Raw genomic sequence first — 17,914 nt, 5'->3', positions numbered from 1 at the left:
GAAGAGCTCTTTCTGTCTCTCTTTCTCTCTCTGTGAAAATCTGCCTTTCAAGTAAAAATAAAAATTAAAAAAAAAATACTGCTCAATTGATACAAAAGCAGGAAACAGTCATTAATATTTGATTAATATAAAAATATGCAATAAGTTTTAATGGTCAATGCAAAATCGTTCAACAAGCACGAATAGTTTGCGTTAGTATAAAATCATGAAACATTAATACTAGATGTTAATATAAAAGCATGAAAAAGCCTTAACACTTGATACTCATATAAAAGCAAAGAAGCAGCACTTATACTGTACTAATGGAAAAGCAAGTATTCACATTCTATTGATGTCGAGGTGTAAGCAAAGCATGGTTGCTCCGTACTCTCCCAAGCTAGAGATCCACCAACACAAGGAAGGAAAGTGCCAGAAACCAGACACAACCAAAATCAGCAACAAATGGCAAGAGCTGTTCCAGACCGCCCTGTGAAATTAGTGATGGAAAAGAAAGCCATGACTGCAGATAGAGACAGCAAGGAAAGACAATGTGGCCTAGGGTCAAAGAACTTGAACTCCTGGTTTCCAGCCCTCGTCTCAGCCTACTGAGCCCCTGCAACCACACTATCGAGCCATGATGGCCCAGGGCAAACTCAGAAACTCCTTGCTCTCTGCTGGAGATTATTTCAGGATTGCTGGGAAGGGCAGATGAAAAGATAGAATGAGAGGGGAAATAATACTGAATAAATAGTTCATAACGTATACCCTTCGACTTCCCCCATGGATATAAGGCAATAAACATTTACTTGCAAAGGGAAACTCAAAGCAAAGCCAACCTACAAATTTGCAATAGGAATGTCACAGATGATTTCTATTCACTGTATTGCTTCATTGGCATACACAAAGGAGAAACTCTTCTTCACGGAAAGATGAAATTAAAACACTCCAAGTGTCAAACACTGGAATGGTTATGCCAATGTTGGACAAACCATAAGAAGATATTTTATTAATGCAGCTTTTAACATGACTAATAATGAATAATGAGTCTTAGAAGTACTGGGAGATGCCCATGTCAAATGCCATAGAACAGAACAGGACCCTGTGTGTCCCCCTGCCTCAGCTGGAGCGACGTTGCAGAGCCCAAGCCTTGGATCTCACGCAGCCCTGCCCTTGAACGAGTGGAGCCCTCTCACTGCCAGCTTCTGCATCTCTCAAAAGGGGAGAGAACAGCATGATACTCGCAGGGTGAAAATGAGGTTTCACACTCATCATCCCCAGGTTGGGGGTTTACATAGCCCAGCGAGCACGCAGTGAACACCAGCGCTACAGCAGTGTCATCAAACACCCAGAACTGCCTGCAATGACTAAATGCAAACCTGCCAAGGCGTAACAATACCTAGTGTATCATCGCCACAAATGGCTGCTTCAGAGTAAAGCAATCCTATGTTTTCTGTCTCTTTATCTGTAGCTTCTGATTTTTCTAGAATTATCTCCTATTATTTTCCTAATTAGAAGAAAAAATAATTATAGACTTACGAATTTATTTTCTTAAAATCTATGTAATTTTTACTTATTTTTATTTCGTTATCTAATGCTAATTAGATGTTATGAAGGTCTTGCCTAGCATTTCCTTTGTTATAGGAAGACTTTTAAGAATGAAAAGTAACATGTACATTAAAAAGTATGACAGAGAGGGCCCAGCATAGTAGCCTAGTGGCTGAAGTCCACACCTTGTATGGCCTGGGATCCCTTATGGGTGACAATTCATATCATAGCTGCTCCACTTTCTATCCAGCTCCCTGCTTGTGGCCTCGGAAAGCAGTGAAGGATAGCCCAAGGCCTTGGGACCCTGTACCCACATGGGAGACCTAGAAGAAGCTCCTGGCTCCGGGCTTCAGATTGGCTCAGCTCTGGCTGTTGTAGCCACTTGGGGAGTGAACCAGCAGATGGAAGATATTTCTCTGTGTATCTCCTTTGTCAGTGATTCTGACTTTCCAATAAAAATAAATAAACCTTAAAAACAAATATGACAGAGGGAAAGAAAACAGATATATGTGATGTGTGGAGCTGGTCAGGTGCTCTCCATTTTTCATTCTTTTTTTATCATGATCACATTACACTTTGTCAACCATATGCCATGAGAGTGTAGGGGCGCGCAGGGAGGGCAGCAGTTGGGGTATCACTTGGCAGAGCACCCTCATACATCCTATCTCAGAATACCTGGTTTCACGTCCCAGCTACACTTCCAGTTCCACCTTCCTGCTAAATTTGGAAGGTAGCAGTTCACACTTTGAGCACCTGAGTGCCTGCCACTCACATGGGAAACCCAGACTGAATTCCAGGCGCCTAGCTCTGGCCTGGCTCAGTCCCAGCCATTGCATTCTAGGTGTCTGGGGAGTGAACTGGCGCTCTCTCTCTCGTTCTGCCTTAAAATATTAATAAATAAAAGTTTTAAAGTGTTTATCGCTCCACCATACCTTACACACCACCACCTCACCATATGATACGACCGAAAACTATAGCAATGTATTTACACCCAAATGTAATTATAAGGAGTTTTCAAAAGGCTCATAGAAGATATTATTATTTTAAAGTATCAATGTTGGGCCAAGTGTGGTAGCCTAGAGGCTAAAGTTCTTGCCTTACATGCACCAGGATCCCATATGGGCACTGGTACCTATCCAGGCGGCCACACTTCCCATCCAGCTCTCTGCTTGTGGCCTGGGAAAGCAGTGGAGGATGGTCCAAAGCCTTGGGACCCTGCACCCATGTGGGAGACCTGGAAGAGGCTCCTGGCCTCTGTTTTCAGATCAACTCAGCTCCAGCCACTGTGGCCACTTGAAGAGCGAATCAGCGGATGGAAGATTTTCCTCGCTGTCTCTCCTTCTCTGTGTATATATGACTTTCCAGTAAAAATAAATATTTTAAAATATGAATTTTAACACTTTTCATCAAACTAAACTTGCTTTTTAATTCCACTTCCTGCTACCATTAAAGTCCCATGACTACTGCTTCCGCGCTTCTGCCACCCAAGTCTCAAGGCTGTGCCCTCACTCAAGATCCTAGAGAAAGGACACCGAGTCTGTGGATGCTGTGGAAAGTGGTCCATGATGTCGCCACGAGGACGCGAAAATTGGCATTTGTTTTCTGAAGTTAAGCTACATAACAAAATCAAAGCCTAATTGGGATCTGTAACAGCAGGACCCCAGCCCAGGGTGTCAGAGCTTGGTCTCCACATTGATGTCACTGCACTGCTGTAAGCAACCAGCTGTGGAGACGACAGTGCTTCAGCCCAGCTTGTGGACTGTCGGTGAGGTTCCTGCTGGGACCTGCTCAACCACTCTGCCTTGGTGGCCACACCAGGACAGTGGGGAGGGCTGCAGGACTGCTCCTCTGTCCACCGGCTGTCCCTGCTAGTCCTCTTGTCCTAGTCTCAGCACTTGACACCAGGCTCGAGCTATCAGCACTCCCTGGGAAGTGCCGCCCTGCATCCCCTGCTCCTCCTGAAGCAGGCTCTCTCATCCAAGCTTCCCTTAACTCCCCGTCAGTCACCACTCTCCCTAGTGTACCTTCCCGGTCCATTTTCCAGTTCTCCAACATTTTAACCAATTTCTCATGTTAATGCTCGTCCTTAATGGCCAATAGGGTTTCTGTTCTGATCAGATCGGTCCCTGGCTTATCAAATAAACCATGAGTGTCCCAGTGCATAACTTTTTTACTGAGGCATTATATACATAAATGACCACGTTTGCCATTTTGAAGCATATAGTTTAGTGGTACTACATGCATCACACTGCTGCACAATAATTACACCCCTTCAGCCAGAACCCATGCATGCGCTCAATGGGGCATGCTCAGTACTAATGCGCCATCCTACTGTAGTGCCTGGAAACCACTCTCTTTTTCACTGACTCACTCATACTACTCTAATGGAATCATGCATCACTTCTTCCCTGGATTATTTCACTTAGCATAACATTTTCATTACGACACAGAATGTGGCAAAATCTCATTCTTGTTAAAGCTGCATGATATTCTATTGCATGGATATAACACAATTTATTTACCCATTCATCTGTTGGTAGACATTCGAGCATTTTCTTCCTTTTAGCTATGTGATAAACATGAATATATTTGTTTGAGTCCCCCCCTTTCACGTCTTCTGAACACACCTCGAGGAGGAAAGTGGCTGTATCATGTGGAATTCTAGGTTGCATTTACTGAGTAGCTGCTACACTGCGCTCCACAGCACCGTATCATCATTTCACATTCCCACTGGCAACACACAAAACTCACATTCTCCCAGACACCTGCTCGCATTGCTTTCATGATAAACATATTAATGGGTATCAAATAGGGTCTCATTGTGGTTTTACAAAGAGTAAATCCTTAATCACTGGTGATATTAAGCACCTTCCCACCTAATGCTGGCATAAGCTTTTTTTTTCAAAGATTCCTTTATTATTTTTTTATTGGAAAGTTGGATACACAGAGAAGAGGTGAGACAGAGAGGAAGATCTTCCATCTGATGATTCACTCCCGAAGTGACTGCAATGGCTGGAGCTGAGCTGATTCAAAGCCAGGAGCTTGTAGCTTTCTCTGGGTCTCCAACACGGGGGTGCAGGGTCCCAAGGCTTTGGGCCGTTCTCAACTGCTTTCCCAGGCCACAAGCAGGGAGCTGGATGGGAAGCCTGGGCCACCAGGATTAGAATCAGTGCCCATATGGGACCCCGGTGTGTGCAAGGTGAGGGCCCCCCCAGTCGCTAGGTTATTGCATCGGGCCCTGGTATAAGCTTTTAATATGTTATTTCTCAAACTGGAAATCTTTGTGTTCTACTGGGAGATGCTACCCATAGAATACATCGTAGCTTAATTCATGGAGCCTCAAAGACCTTTTTAAACCATCTGATTTATTTCCTTTTATTTCTTTGAGAGACAGAAGAGACAGACAGAAAGGAGTTTCTCATCAGCTGCTTCACTCCCTAAATGCCGGCAAAAGTCAAGGCTGACCCAGGTTGAAGCTGACGGCCAGAACAAAGTCAAGGCTTTGTAGGTGGACGGCACCACAAGGCCCATCATTGCAACGTGCCAGGGTCTGCATTAGCACAAAGCTAGAATCAAGAAAAGAGCCAAGTTGCAAACTGAGGCACCTCCATATGGAATGCAGGAACCCTAGGCAGCAACTTATCCTGAAGTGCAGTCCAAATGCCTCCCTAAGAGAATTTTGATGATAATAACATTCGAGATACATGAAGTGCATACTCTTTCACCATAAAGCATCAAAAAGATCGCTGTCTTGTTCCTGTGACAATCCAAAAATGAGCTCCCGAATCACTTGACAGTAACATTTCAGAGAGACCACTGCGTAGATGTCAGCTTTCCTTTACCATGGAAAGTTTTCAGTTTTATTAAAGAAAATCCTCAAATTCCATTCCCACTGATTTTTAAAAAGCAAGACACTTAAATATACAACAATGTAAGTTTTAAAATACCGAGAATCAATAAAAGGACAAAGAGCAGGCATTATTTTAAAAGAGAAAAAAGATAAATCTAATCTAGCTTTGTGTACAATGCTGCTAAAGCAAACACTTTGAAGGTAAACTTTACCGCACATCATATAATAGTTATGGACTTTCTGATAACACCCATTTTATCTTTTCTCTGTTTATTTTCCAGATAACCAATCTGTATGTATACAGAAGCTAAAGATGTTGTAATTTCAACAGCTGACCTCAACTAGCGAATCATGAATAACATTAATGTCTAGCATTTGCCAACATGGAAGGAAGTTAATTTGATCATAAAACCTCTGGAATTGGCATTTATTAAATTACACGGATACATTTACAAGATTGGTTTATGAGTTCTAATAATATTCAAATCCAGCTAGAATTTTACTTTAAGTTTTACATTTTTGCAGGACCGAAACAAGACAGTCAAGGGCTTATTTGTTTATGGTCATGGTTCCATCAGGCTGTGACCTGGAAAGGAGAGAGGGCAGCACGAAAAGGCATTGTACACACTGCTGTTGTTCACCGTGTGCCTGGACTGTGCCAGTGTCTGTTAGTGCAGAAGTGAAGGCCCAGCAATAAGTGTTAACAGGACAAGAAGAGAGATGAGAAAGAAGTAAAAGAGGAAGAAGCAAGCTGTGGTCCCTTGCCTTCGTGGAGTGTGCAGTCTAGGAGTTGACCAGTAGCTGGTGGACGGCATGCTCCTCAGGGAAACACATGGACTGAACTGAAGAAAACATCATCCGAAGCTGTAGCCATATTTGAGATCCCAGCGTCAGTGAAAGTAGAGGTAACAGGAGCCACTGGGCTTAATGTTTACAAAGCAGGCTCAATGCTAGGCTCAATCTGTGGAATTTTGCTTCCTTCTCAAGTGGATCCTAGGAGGCAGCAGGTGAAGGCTTGGGCAATTGCATTCCTACTTCCCACGTGGGAGACCTGGACTGAGTTAAGTTATTGGCTTCAGTCTCAGCTCAGTCCCAGTTGCATAGGGCATTAGAAAAAGAGTGCAGATGTGGGATCTCTCTATCTCTCTCCCTCTTTCTCCCCATGCCCATGCAGATAATAACAATGAAAACACACAAGGAGGGAGACGTGAAAGGAAAAAGGAGGCAACTTTACAAAGTGGAGACCTGCCTGTCAGTATCAAATTGTCAACCTGTATCAAAGTATCAACCTGTCAGACAGGTTTCAAACTCTACCACTACCTGATGGGAGTGAGCACGCAGTAGGTTGGATCATCCATCAGTGAGGTATGTCCAACAGCAACATGTAAATGGAATCCAATCAGGTCCCTAAAGCTGAATTACATTTACAAAAGGCAAAAGGTAGAGGGCATAAACGAACATGTCAAATACAACTAAGATGAAACCACAACGTGGAAGACTCTGTAAGACCACTGACCTACTTGAAAACGGAGTATCCTAACACTAGGTGGAAAATAATCCAGACCAGAAGAGATCAAGCACAAACAACCAAATGCAATGAGAGGTCTTTATCAGCTCCTCATTTGAAAAAAGAAATCTTATAAAACATAGGGGTGGATAAATTGGGACAGTTGGATATGGATGGTGAAAGGCCCTGGGAAATAACTGATAATGTTGTTATGTGGGTTAATGGCACATTGTGTATTCAAACAAATGTCTATTACTTGAAGTTACAAACTACAAACTGAAGTAGTGTTCCCTTGTAACCCATGGAGGACTGGATCCAGGACTTCGTTGAAACCAAAGAGCCCAGATGCTACTAAGTCCCTTATAATGCTACAGGAAGTATGGAATCTACACACAACTGGGCCAAGCGTGACTGCTTAGTGGCTAAATCATTGCTTTGAATGCATCAGTATCCCATGTGGGTGCTGGTTCATGTCCCAGCTGCCCTGCTCCCCTTCCAACTCCGAGCTTGTGGTCTGGGAGAGCAGTCGAAGGCAGTTGAAAGCCTTTGGAACCTGCACCTATATGGGAGACCCAGAAGACGCTTCTGGCTGCTGGCTTTGGATCAGCTCAACTCTGGCTATCGTGGGTACCTGGGGAGTGAACCAGCGGATGGAAGATGTTTCTGTATCTCCTTCTTTCTTATATCTGCCTTTCCAATAAAAATTAAATCTTTAAAAAAAAAAAAAGAATCTACACAAAGCCACCTAATGCAATGTAAATGCAATGCAAATTGTGGCTACGCTGACTCATTAGGGAATAGGAAATTAAGAAAAGGAATTGAGTCACTACATGTTCAGTGCATACGATATTTTCCCAAATACATTCCATCTGCAGTTAGTTGACTCTGGGGTTAGGGCACTCACAGATACGAAGGGCAAGCTTGACTGGGAGAGCACTGATAGTGATGTTGGCAATTCACATGAAGCAAACACAGCATGACAGTTTAGAACTCTTGAATCTAAGTATGTGTGTATACACTATAATGTGCTTTCTATAAAAACAAACATGTTTATAGTAGAAGACTTAATAAAGAATCTGAGAAAGGTTAGCTAAGACAAAGACAAAATGTACTCCTTCAAATGAAAGGATTAGAGGAAAGTCTGTACTATGAAAACTTACAGAAACTTCTGAGTATTGATTATTTTGTGTTCCCTTACTTTAGAAGCTTACTCCCATCAAAGTCTATAGTCCTGTGCCCATGTTCGGCTTTGAAACAGGCCTTGAAAGCTCTAAAACAGATGCTGCCTTCTGGAATTCCTCAAGCTAGCACCCTCCAACTGAAAGCAAATTCGGGATACAGCCAAGCCTCCTGACAAGGGCTAAAAACATGGATTTGAAATCTACACGCAACACAACCAGTTCTTAATTTGGCCAAAAGGATATTTTCTCACATCTCCAATGAATGAAATTAGGTTTTTGTGATTTCAGCCAATCACAGGCTAGAGACTCCACAGTGTTCCTTAAGTCTGAAAAAGTTCCTCTCCTAAACATTTCATAGCCCCACAATGATCTAATTCAGCTACACTGCTCACATGAATGTGGGCTGATGGTAGCATAGACAAACTCACTGTGTAGCCAGATCTACAAGGGGATAGTGCCAACAATTATGTATATGAGGTGTGCAGGAGGATCTAGCTGAAAAAAAATCTACCAGCAATGCATTTCTACAGCCACAGGCTATTAAGTGACAGATTTATACTTTTTCCCTTAGGAAAAAAAAGTAAAATAAATTTGGAAAGATGGGGAAAACAAATGTTTCCAAAAAAACCATTCTTGCCACTAGTATAAACATAAAAAATGTCTAAGAATACAAGTCAAGCTATCTAAAAGTGTAATGACACTATGACACTGTGAACCTGAGCCAGATCATTAGTTGGGATGGTAGGTCAACATTTTGCTACTTTGCTCACTGTAATGAATAGAGATCAAAGGTTCCTTGTACATCAATATGCCAGTATTGCCTTGTCTTTTACTGAAAATCTTATACATTTTCCCCCTTCTTCCTTTTTTTTCCCATTTTTAAAAACATTATTGTTATTTTACGATACAGTTCCAAAGGATCTGAGATTTCCCTTACCTCCTCCCTAAATCCCCTCCACTCCACATACTGATTTCCTCAATATTATTACTATGGTATAGTTCTGCATAAACAGTCATATGTCCATCATTGTAGACAAGGACAATGGCAGAGAGTCCAGCATCTTATCGTCAAGATATGGTTAACAGTTTCATTGGGAGTCCATCTTTGATCTGTAAGTAGAGATGCATACTGCACTGTACCCCCATATCTGGATATGATAGTCGCCATTCCTCAGTTACTATACATCCCCTTAAATAAAAAGCCACAAAACAAATCAACAACAGGAAGAAAAACAAAAGTCTACAATGCCATTAAGTTAAGCAACATGCTACCAAATGACCAAAGTGTTGTTGGAAGAAATTAAAAATCTTGATATTTTAAAACTATCATTTACTCAGACATACGGTTATCTATAATTAAATCTTCACCATTAATACATCAGTCTTATAATGCACATTTCACTTGTATCTCTTTCAAATGATCCATTTTATGTGAAATGTATGAACTCTAATACAAGGGAAATTGAATGGAAATATGAATGTCATATGATTTTTCTGAAGAATTTGAATCAAAGTTGTGACAGAACCTCTAAAACACTTGCCACCTCCCTTTTTTCATCCTTCATGCTCCCTGCATATTGATTGCCCCAAATATTGGGTCATCCAGGGTCTACATTCATATTTCCCTCCCTGTTCCAATGTAGCAACGAAGCAAGATTCCAGGAAGCAGAGTGGCAGGTGCCACTGAAGCCAATTCTACCTGTTGGCAACTAGCATCCACCTAGGGACTTTAAAAAGCCTCCAGATAAACACAAATACAAGATAAGTTTATTTTCAAAATTAGTTGTGAAACACTTGCAGAGTTTTTCACACTCCGTGTTTTTACAAACATTTCGAAGATTCGCTGAACAGGTAAGTGCACCTGCTGGCAGAGCTGTAAAGCATCCCAGGCCCCTGGAAGCAACTTTCCTCACGCCTTCAAAATACCTGGAAAGGACAAACATGGCAGGCAATGGTGCCATGGGCCACTTCCGCAAACCACATGACTTCTGGTGAGGTCAGAACACAATCTTGTTGGGCATCAAGCCAGCCTTTTTGAGCCATAACCTGAGGACCGCAGACACGTCCCAGCACCTGTGGCCTCACCCACCTGTCTCAGGTCCAAAGTGATGGTGACCCAGTGATAGTCTCTTCCGTTCTGAATACTGGGACTTTGCCACCAGTTGTTGGTGCCATCAATGGCATTGGAGATGGGATGGCGTTCTGCAAAAAGAAGAGAAAAGCATGTAATTTTTTTTTCTCATCTCTGGATTTAAATTTTGGAACATTCAGGCTGGTGGAAATGAGCAGCAGGGAAGGTTCATGGCTCTCCTGGGACACCCTCATCACCATCTCGGAAAACATGAGTTCCCCTGGGTGCTTGGCGGTGCCAGGGCAGCACTTGCCTTTGGGGTTGGCGCTGTTGCCATCGCAGATCCGACACTGGGCATTTCGCAAAGGCCGACCTGGCACATGCTCCACAAGCTTACAGAACATCTCGGGTCCCCTTTCCCCGCAGGTCGCATTGGTGCTGATGTGTGCATTGCTGGCGAGATTCAGGATGGCAGGAAACAGGCCTGCAAGTCAAACATACACATCAGCTGAGTCCCTTGAAACCAAGAATAGGCTCCTGCAGGCCAGCCGGGAGATGAATCAGAAAGATGGGAAACCCACATGCTGAGGAAAAGAACCCTATACGCAAGCACATTAGACGGTATCATGTTCTCCAGATCAAATTGTTCCAAAGGAACTCATGATGCTGGTTGCAAGGGTTAGGGACTGACTATGAAGGAAAGGAAGAGAACTTTCCAGAAAAAGAGGTTGCATATCTTGATAGAAGTTTGCGTTTCATGGGCAGATGCTGTTGTGAAATATCACAGAAGGAGTATACGGAAAGTCTGGGTATTTTAGTATATTTGAAATTTCATATCAAAAGTTAAATAGAATCATAAATACTGATAGATATGCATGACATGTGCTCATGTCTTCATTCTTGTAATGTATGACAGACAAGGAGGGTTGTGTGGACAAATGGTCACAAAGAGAGTCGAGTGAAATGCTAACGGTGGAATTCCAAGGGTCACTGCATCCAGGTCGGTGATCTGGCAGAAACTCTCCACAGTAAAATGCTGGCAAAACAAGGTTGAAGGCAAGTTTCAATGACATGTCCTCCCCGATGGCATTGACCATCTTCCTCTTAAGAGCAGGGCATCTGTTTCAACTTCATTCTCCTCCCGCTGCCTCCTTTGGTGGGCCACCCAGTCTTTCCTGTCATGATTAAAGACTTCTCTCTCTCTCTCTCGCTCGCTCCTCCAGCTCCACTGCCTACTTTTTTGGTAAATAAAACTGTAGACTACAAAGATCCAATTTTGAACATTTTCCCTCACTATTAATCTTGCCTTTTTGCACAGTCCCTTTGTCTTGACTGATTTTTATCTTTAAATAACCGGGACCTGGACCAGATCCAAACTATGCAGACAAATACCTCCATGAGATTCTTTAGGGTCTTAGCTCTGTCTTAGCAGAAGAGGTAACAGCAGCAAAGAATCTGCGAGGCCCTGGGAATGATGGTGGACATGAAGTGAGAAGATAACCACATGAATGGACTTGCTTAACCGAGAGAGTACAGCGAGGCTCTTGGGATGCTGAGGATTCTCAAACTTACTGGAATTTATCTTCAAAGATCACAGCATAGAATCTTTTCTTTGTAAGGAACATTTCTGAAATGTTTATCTTCCAGTGAAAGTGCAATTAGCATAATATAATTCCAGTTACATGGAAGGAAGCCAGGGCTTCATTCTGCTCATTTTTAGATGCTATCCAACACGTCCAGTGAAATTTCATAACAAATTTTTAATAAAGTGAATCATAAAGCAAATTGTTGTTAGAGCTGCTGCATTTAAAAAAATAACTCCCCACGTACCAATTAAACAAGGAAACTTTTTAGTCTTTGAAAAGCATTGCACATAAAACAAAACCCCATCAGCTCATGATGGAATGGCCCTACCTAAGCCAACAAGTGCCCAGCTGTCACATGGGGCATTTTTGCATTCTAGACCATCATTCATCATGTATTATGTCGCTTGCATCTATTTTCATTTTTAACATAAAGTGGGCTATTTTTACCATGTTTTAAGACAGATTTCTTTTTTTTAAATGAAATTTGAGTAAAAACTACTTTATGAAGAACCAAATGAATCATGATGTTAAATTATTCAGCTTCCCAAACCATCATTTTCATCAACCTTACACAAAGATTGGTCTAACCTCTCATCAAGGTTAGATGTTTATGTTTTACATGACAATGCAATCCCAGCCTTGACAGAACAGTGAAAATACCACCTTCTTTTCTCCTGAATTGGTCTGTGTGCTGCTGCTAGAACATAATATTGAGGACTGGAGATATGATAAAGAAAAGCACATAGTTCTGGAAGTTCAAGGGCATGGCCACAACAACTCTGCCAGCAGCTGCCAGGCTCTGCTGAGGGTCTTCTGACTGTACCACCACATGGCAGATGACACAGTTCAAGGGCAGGCAAGACAAGAACTCAGGGAAATGCAGAAGCAAGGTTGTTCCCAAAGGGAAAAAAATGAAGCCCCTCAAAAACGACATCAATGCCTTCCAAGGGCAGTGCCCCATCCCCAGTGAACGTCCTGCAGGTCCCATCTTCTTAAGGTCCCCAGCACATCAACCCAGGGGAGGAAGTTTCTAGTGCATGAAGCTTTGAGACACACACCAATGCCAAACCACGGCAACCATCAGATTCACTGACACCCACAGGGACCAGGCCAGCAGATCTGTAGCAGGAGCGGTCTCCAGTACTGACAGCCTGATCTGGGTCCTCAAGGCATCTGGGTGGCCTGCACTAGAAGAGGGTACTCCTGGAAAAATCCAGGGACACACATGTGACAGCTTTAACCATTCCCCCCAGGGAACAAAGTTGGCCTCCCCTCTCCCACTCCTCCTCTCTCCCCCTATTCCCCTTTCTCCCTCCTCTCCTGTTCTGACCCCTTCCTCTTCCTTACCACTCCCCCCACACACGTGCTCTTTGGATTAAACCAATCTAATCATCCATGACTGTCAGCAAAAGAGAAGCTTAAGATGTTCTAGAAACTGGACAGGATCGACAGTAGGGTCCTTTCCAGTATCTACAGCAAAACCAGAAGGGCAGGAGCGGACAAGGGAGAGAGAGAGAGAGATCTGCAGGCCACATGGTGAGGCTAAAGGAAAATCCAAATTCCAGGACTCCTGGGGCCTGGCATTTAACACAGCTGACTGTCTTTCCCAGACAGGAGACCACGAAGATGAGCAGAAAACAAGAGAGGGTGAGGAGTAAGAGGGAGCAAGATTCTGCTGGCTTTCATTGCCATGACGATATCTTCAAGGCGTCCCTGACTAAGAGAGAAGGCTTTACTGCCAGATAAACAAGTGGGAGAAGGAGGTTGGGCACAAATATTGTCTGCAGGAAAATGGAGCATGCCCAGCACTTGTCTGCTTCCTCCACTATGGCCTGTTCAGTACTCAACTTTAATGACACTGGTTTTTAATGTGGCCTCCAAGTTTATTGTTGCAAAGAAAAAAAAAGACATAATTAATCCATCACGCATCAGGTCTTCCCTGTTGTTTGCAAGGGTCACACTTTAACTACTGCACATAAGCAAAGCACAACAGAACCATGGCACGCACACTCACTGAGAACCACCCCCAGCACTGTGACAGAACTGTGTCCCTTCCCTTCCCACCAAACCCTTCACCGGAACTGCCTGGGCTTACCGCAAGGTAAAAAGAAAATTCAGACTTGGAGTACCGACAGCCTTGCAATCAACTTGCTATATCATTCACAATATTTGAAAATCTTAATGTAATTTGTTAATATTCAACGTGTCAACCAATTCAACATTGTCTAATCATGCCAAATGCTTCCCCAAACCATGAACTCTCAGATCCTGTCTTCTGCCACTTGTCCTTTCCTTTACTTGTTTTAGAACCTCCAGAGCCCCGGTAATGTATCTCAGGGGGGTACTGAGTGCAGTAACCTGAACAAGGCACCTGTGCACTCACCCTTGGTGTACTGCCAGTGGAAACCGTCTCCAAGTTTTCCATCACGTAAAGCAAAGTGGCTCTATTTTTACTTTGCACTGGTTCCCCCAATGAAGTACCAGCTCCTGCCCGTGGTACCTTCAACAGAGGAGTGTCCGTACAAATGTCCACCAATACCGCCACCTTGGACTGAATCCTTGGCACCCACCTCCACCTGAACACAGGGACCCCTAAGGACTGCATCTACCAGATCAGACACTTTTATCCCTGTATACTTCTAAGATATCTAACCAAGAAGTCACTTCCGACATCTTTCACTTTATGGATACAATTATTGAGAAATGGTTAATAATTACTTAATAATTAATTAAAACAATAATTGATGGCACTATGGCTGCTGAGATGCCTCAGGACTAATAGCTCCCAAAGGAGGCACTTGGGGCTCAGGGCAGTAGCCCATCTCCTGGGCTCTCTCCAGCTCTGACACTCTGCATTCAACCAGGTTTGGCCCTAAAGTGCCCAGACGAATGGGAAAGACAACGCTTCTTCCAGCATTTTCTGTCACTGTTTAACCAGATCTCCAGGTCCCCTGTCTGTACTTTGCAACTATTTTTAGAGAGCAGCCACACTCCCATTTGGCTTTCTTTGAAGATCGAAAATCTTCAACGGCTCCCAAGTCAAACTGAGCTCCGACCAGAGAAACCTATTAAAACAAGCCTGCGTGGCTCGGGACCCATCAGGGCAGGCAGGGCTAATACCCAAAGTGCCTGGGTTTCTCAGGCTTTTATATGCCAAAGGAATGAGTTAAGAAAACACCTCAAAAGTAAATTCAGGGGACAGCATGGTAGCCTAATAGCTAAAGCCCTTGCCTTGCATGCATCAGGATCTCCTATGGATGCCGATTTGTGTCCCAGCTGCTCCACTTCCCTTCCAGCTCCCTGCTTGTGGCCTGGGAAAGCAGTGGAGGACGGACCAAAGCCCTGGAACCCTGCACCCAGTGGGAGACCCAGAAGAGGCTTCTGACTCCTGGCTTCGGATCAGCACAGCTCTAGACATTGTGACCATTTGGGGAGTTAATCAGTGAATGGAAGATCTTCCTCTCTGTCTCTCTTCCTCTCTGTATATCTGACTTTACAATAAAAAAAAACTTTAAAAAAAATGAAATTCAAGGCCAATGCGCTAAATGACAAACATCTTTCTAAAAATGCAAAAGTGAAGAGACATTTCTCATGCCAAGTTCGCCACATCCACACAGCAACTCTCTCGGTCCCAGCGCATCTGGGCGCTGGTGGCATAGCACACACTGCTGGGCTGTTGTCTGCTCGCCTCTGGACTTTGCATTTGAACTGCCCCGGCGGGCTGAAAGTCCAGCTGGGAGATTTCAAACAACTTCTGACAGTACAAGCACATTTACACAGGTGGGCTCAGAGAAGCCAGGATGTCGGGGTCACGCCACATCCCTGAGCCCTCCCCCACTTAGCAACGTTTTGGGGGGGAGGGGCTTTTATTAAAATCAGATACTTACAATTATTTTCCTTTTATTTTTAGGCTCTTCCTTTTATTATATTTTTATTATTTCAGTACAAGCAAAGAAAAATTATTTTACCAAGGACTTGCAAAAACTTTGTGGCAAAGTTTACAGGTTAAATTTATCTGGCGCTAAAATTGTGTGAAATCATGTCTAGTTTTTTCATAAGACGCATTTGTCCATGACCTTGTTGAAAACCTCTGGAGTTGCCACATTTTAGTAATGAAAAACCCAGAATCTAGGCTGGACACTAGTAACTTCCTTCTTAAATCACAATTGTGTTCATCTTCTGCCCAGAGGATGCTCCTGGCTCCCGGCCTTGAACAAACCCAGCTCCAGTCACTTGGGGCATGAATCAGCAGGTGGAAGATTTCTCTCTTGTGTGTGTCTCTCTCTGTGACTGCCTTTCAAGTAAAAATAAATAAATCGTATATATATTAAAAAAAAACCTTCTTTGTAAACCAGTCAAGATCTAGTGCCCTGTCTTGCCACACACCTAACAAGCAGGCATTACAGGACGGTGCGGTTTTTCCATGCAGTTCTAAGGAGCGCTTCCCACACCCATCCTTTCTCCAGGAACTGCCTGTCTTCCCAGGAACTCTGACCTCTGCTGGCAGTTTCTCCAAGCCCCAGGCTTCGGCCCTGGAGGACTCTGCCAAGCTGGGCGGCCTCCGTGATTTGCTGGAGGATGCCAGCCCTTCTTTCAGCTTTCTGGCCCCAGTGGTACCAGCAACCGACACAGCCTTTCTTTGAATCTGACTTGTGTTTTCTCTTGGGAAACAAATTTCTCAGAATTCCTCACTTAACAGATACAGACAAGGGTTAGAATTGAAGTCGATTCGAGAAGAAAACCCAGGGAGACACTCATGGTGACAGCAGTGTGTGGATGTCTTCATAGGGAGACTGTGAGACAGTCTGCACACGTGCCATTGGGCTACACTGCCCAAACACAGCTACCAGGCTTGCAGTGGAGACCACACCTCCTGGGGGGATCAGCTGGAATGCCACTAGGGACCCAGCCCTACCCCAGGACTACCTGCTATTTGTCTCCGAGGATAACAGAACTGTGCTCAGCAGAGGGCTACCACCAAGCACCTAGAGGTGAGGCAAATTAGTGGGTTGTTGATAGCATGGTGGGTGGAAACGGATTGTCATGGGAGACATGGCCTCAGAACATCTGTGCCAACTTCATTATTTCATTATTTCAACTTCATTAGTTCATAATTATTTCGGCCTGTGAAGCAGTGTAAGGAACGACAAGTCCTCCCTTCAAAATACCACGATGCTGGGTGAAATGTTCAAAAACAGCCAATCCAGGACTCTGAAAACCAACCAAAAAAACAACAATTTGGAAAACTTAAAGGAAAATTGCTAGGGGAGCATACTTGGGAACGCCCACATCTCACACTATAAGGCCTGTAGAGGGTGGTCCAGGCTTCCCACTGTACTTCCGTCTGCCAACACATGACCTGGGAGCCTACAGTGATGGCCCGTGGCGGCCAGCTCCTACCATGCAGGTGGGAAGTCCGGCCTGAGCTCCTGCCTCCCAGCTTCTTGGCCTATTTTCTTGTGCTCCATGCATTTTAAGGGAGTCAACGAGGACATGGGAGATCTCTGCTTGTCTACCTCAAATAAATAACAACACGTTATTTTCACTGCTAGTGTTTCAGGTAAATGTACCGGAAGAGACTTGGCTTCCTCCTGGCCTGCTACTTGCAGTGGCTGTGCCAGCTCCTGCCAAACAGCAGCTTCACTGCACAGGACGGCAGCTTGCTCTGGGGGAGGCACAGGCCCACTGATGATGTCACCAGAGGTCATGAACCTTGGGAAAAACTGGGCAAGAAAGCTCACTTCTGGGCTAACCTCAGAGTCCTCTTCTCCAGCAGGGAACAAGCGGCAGACAGCTGGACCAGTGGACGAAACAATGGAGACCTGAGAATAGGATGGTCACAGAAGGACCAAGTCAGATCTCCCCAGTCCCTAGCCTTCTTTGCTAAAAAAGCCTAGACAATAGTAAAGAAAAAACTTAAAAACAGACACAAGACCAATTCACTGGAAGCCTGAAGACCTACATATTTCTTCTTGAGAAAAAGTGAAAGATTTAAATGAATGAAGCTATGTTCCCTATCAAAGACAGGAAAATTCAGCATTGTGGAACAACAATGGAGCCCAAATTGACCTGTAGGTTAACCTATTGCTTTCCAAAGCTCAGCAGGCCTTTTTGCAAAACTGGCAACCAGTTACTAAAAACACAAAGGACCTACAAGAGCCAAAGTGATTGAGAAAAGGGTGAACAAAGTTGAGG

The 17,914-nt window shown here is 43.9% G+C and overlaps 1 protein-coding gene across 1 annotated transcript in view; it reads right to left on the bottom strand.

Moving 5' to 3' along the window:
• Positions 1 to 11,230, bottom strand: part of LAMA1 (laminin subunit alpha 1) — a 116,197-nt gene extending 104,967 nt beyond the window's left edge. Inside the window, exons 1-3 of the mRNA XM_040970593.1 lie at positions 11,125 to 11,230; positions 10,447 to 10,617; positions 10,152 to 10,264 (exon numbers count right to left, since the gene is read on the bottom strand). Coding sequence (XP_040826527.1) covers positions 10,152 to 10,264; positions 10,447 to 10,617; positions 11,125 to 11,230 — 390 coding nt within the window. The remainder of the gene's footprint in view (positions 1 to 10,151; positions 10,265 to 10,446; positions 10,618 to 11,124) is intronic.
• Positions 11,231 to 17,914: the final 6,684 nt, after the last annotated feature.

The sequence above is a fragment of the Ochotona curzoniae genome, unplaced genomic scaffold, assembly GCF_017591425.1.
Source record: "Ochotona curzoniae isolate NIBS_2020 unplaced genomic scaffold, NIBS_Ocur_1.0 scaffold_4812, whole genome shotgun sequence".
Taxonomy (NCBI): domain Eukaryota; kingdom Metazoa; phylum Chordata; class Mammalia; order Lagomorpha; family Ochotonidae; genus Ochotona; species Ochotona curzoniae.
The sequence above is the reverse complement of the archived record's forward strand: the minus strand, read 5'-3'. Positions and strand labels throughout refer to the sequence as shown.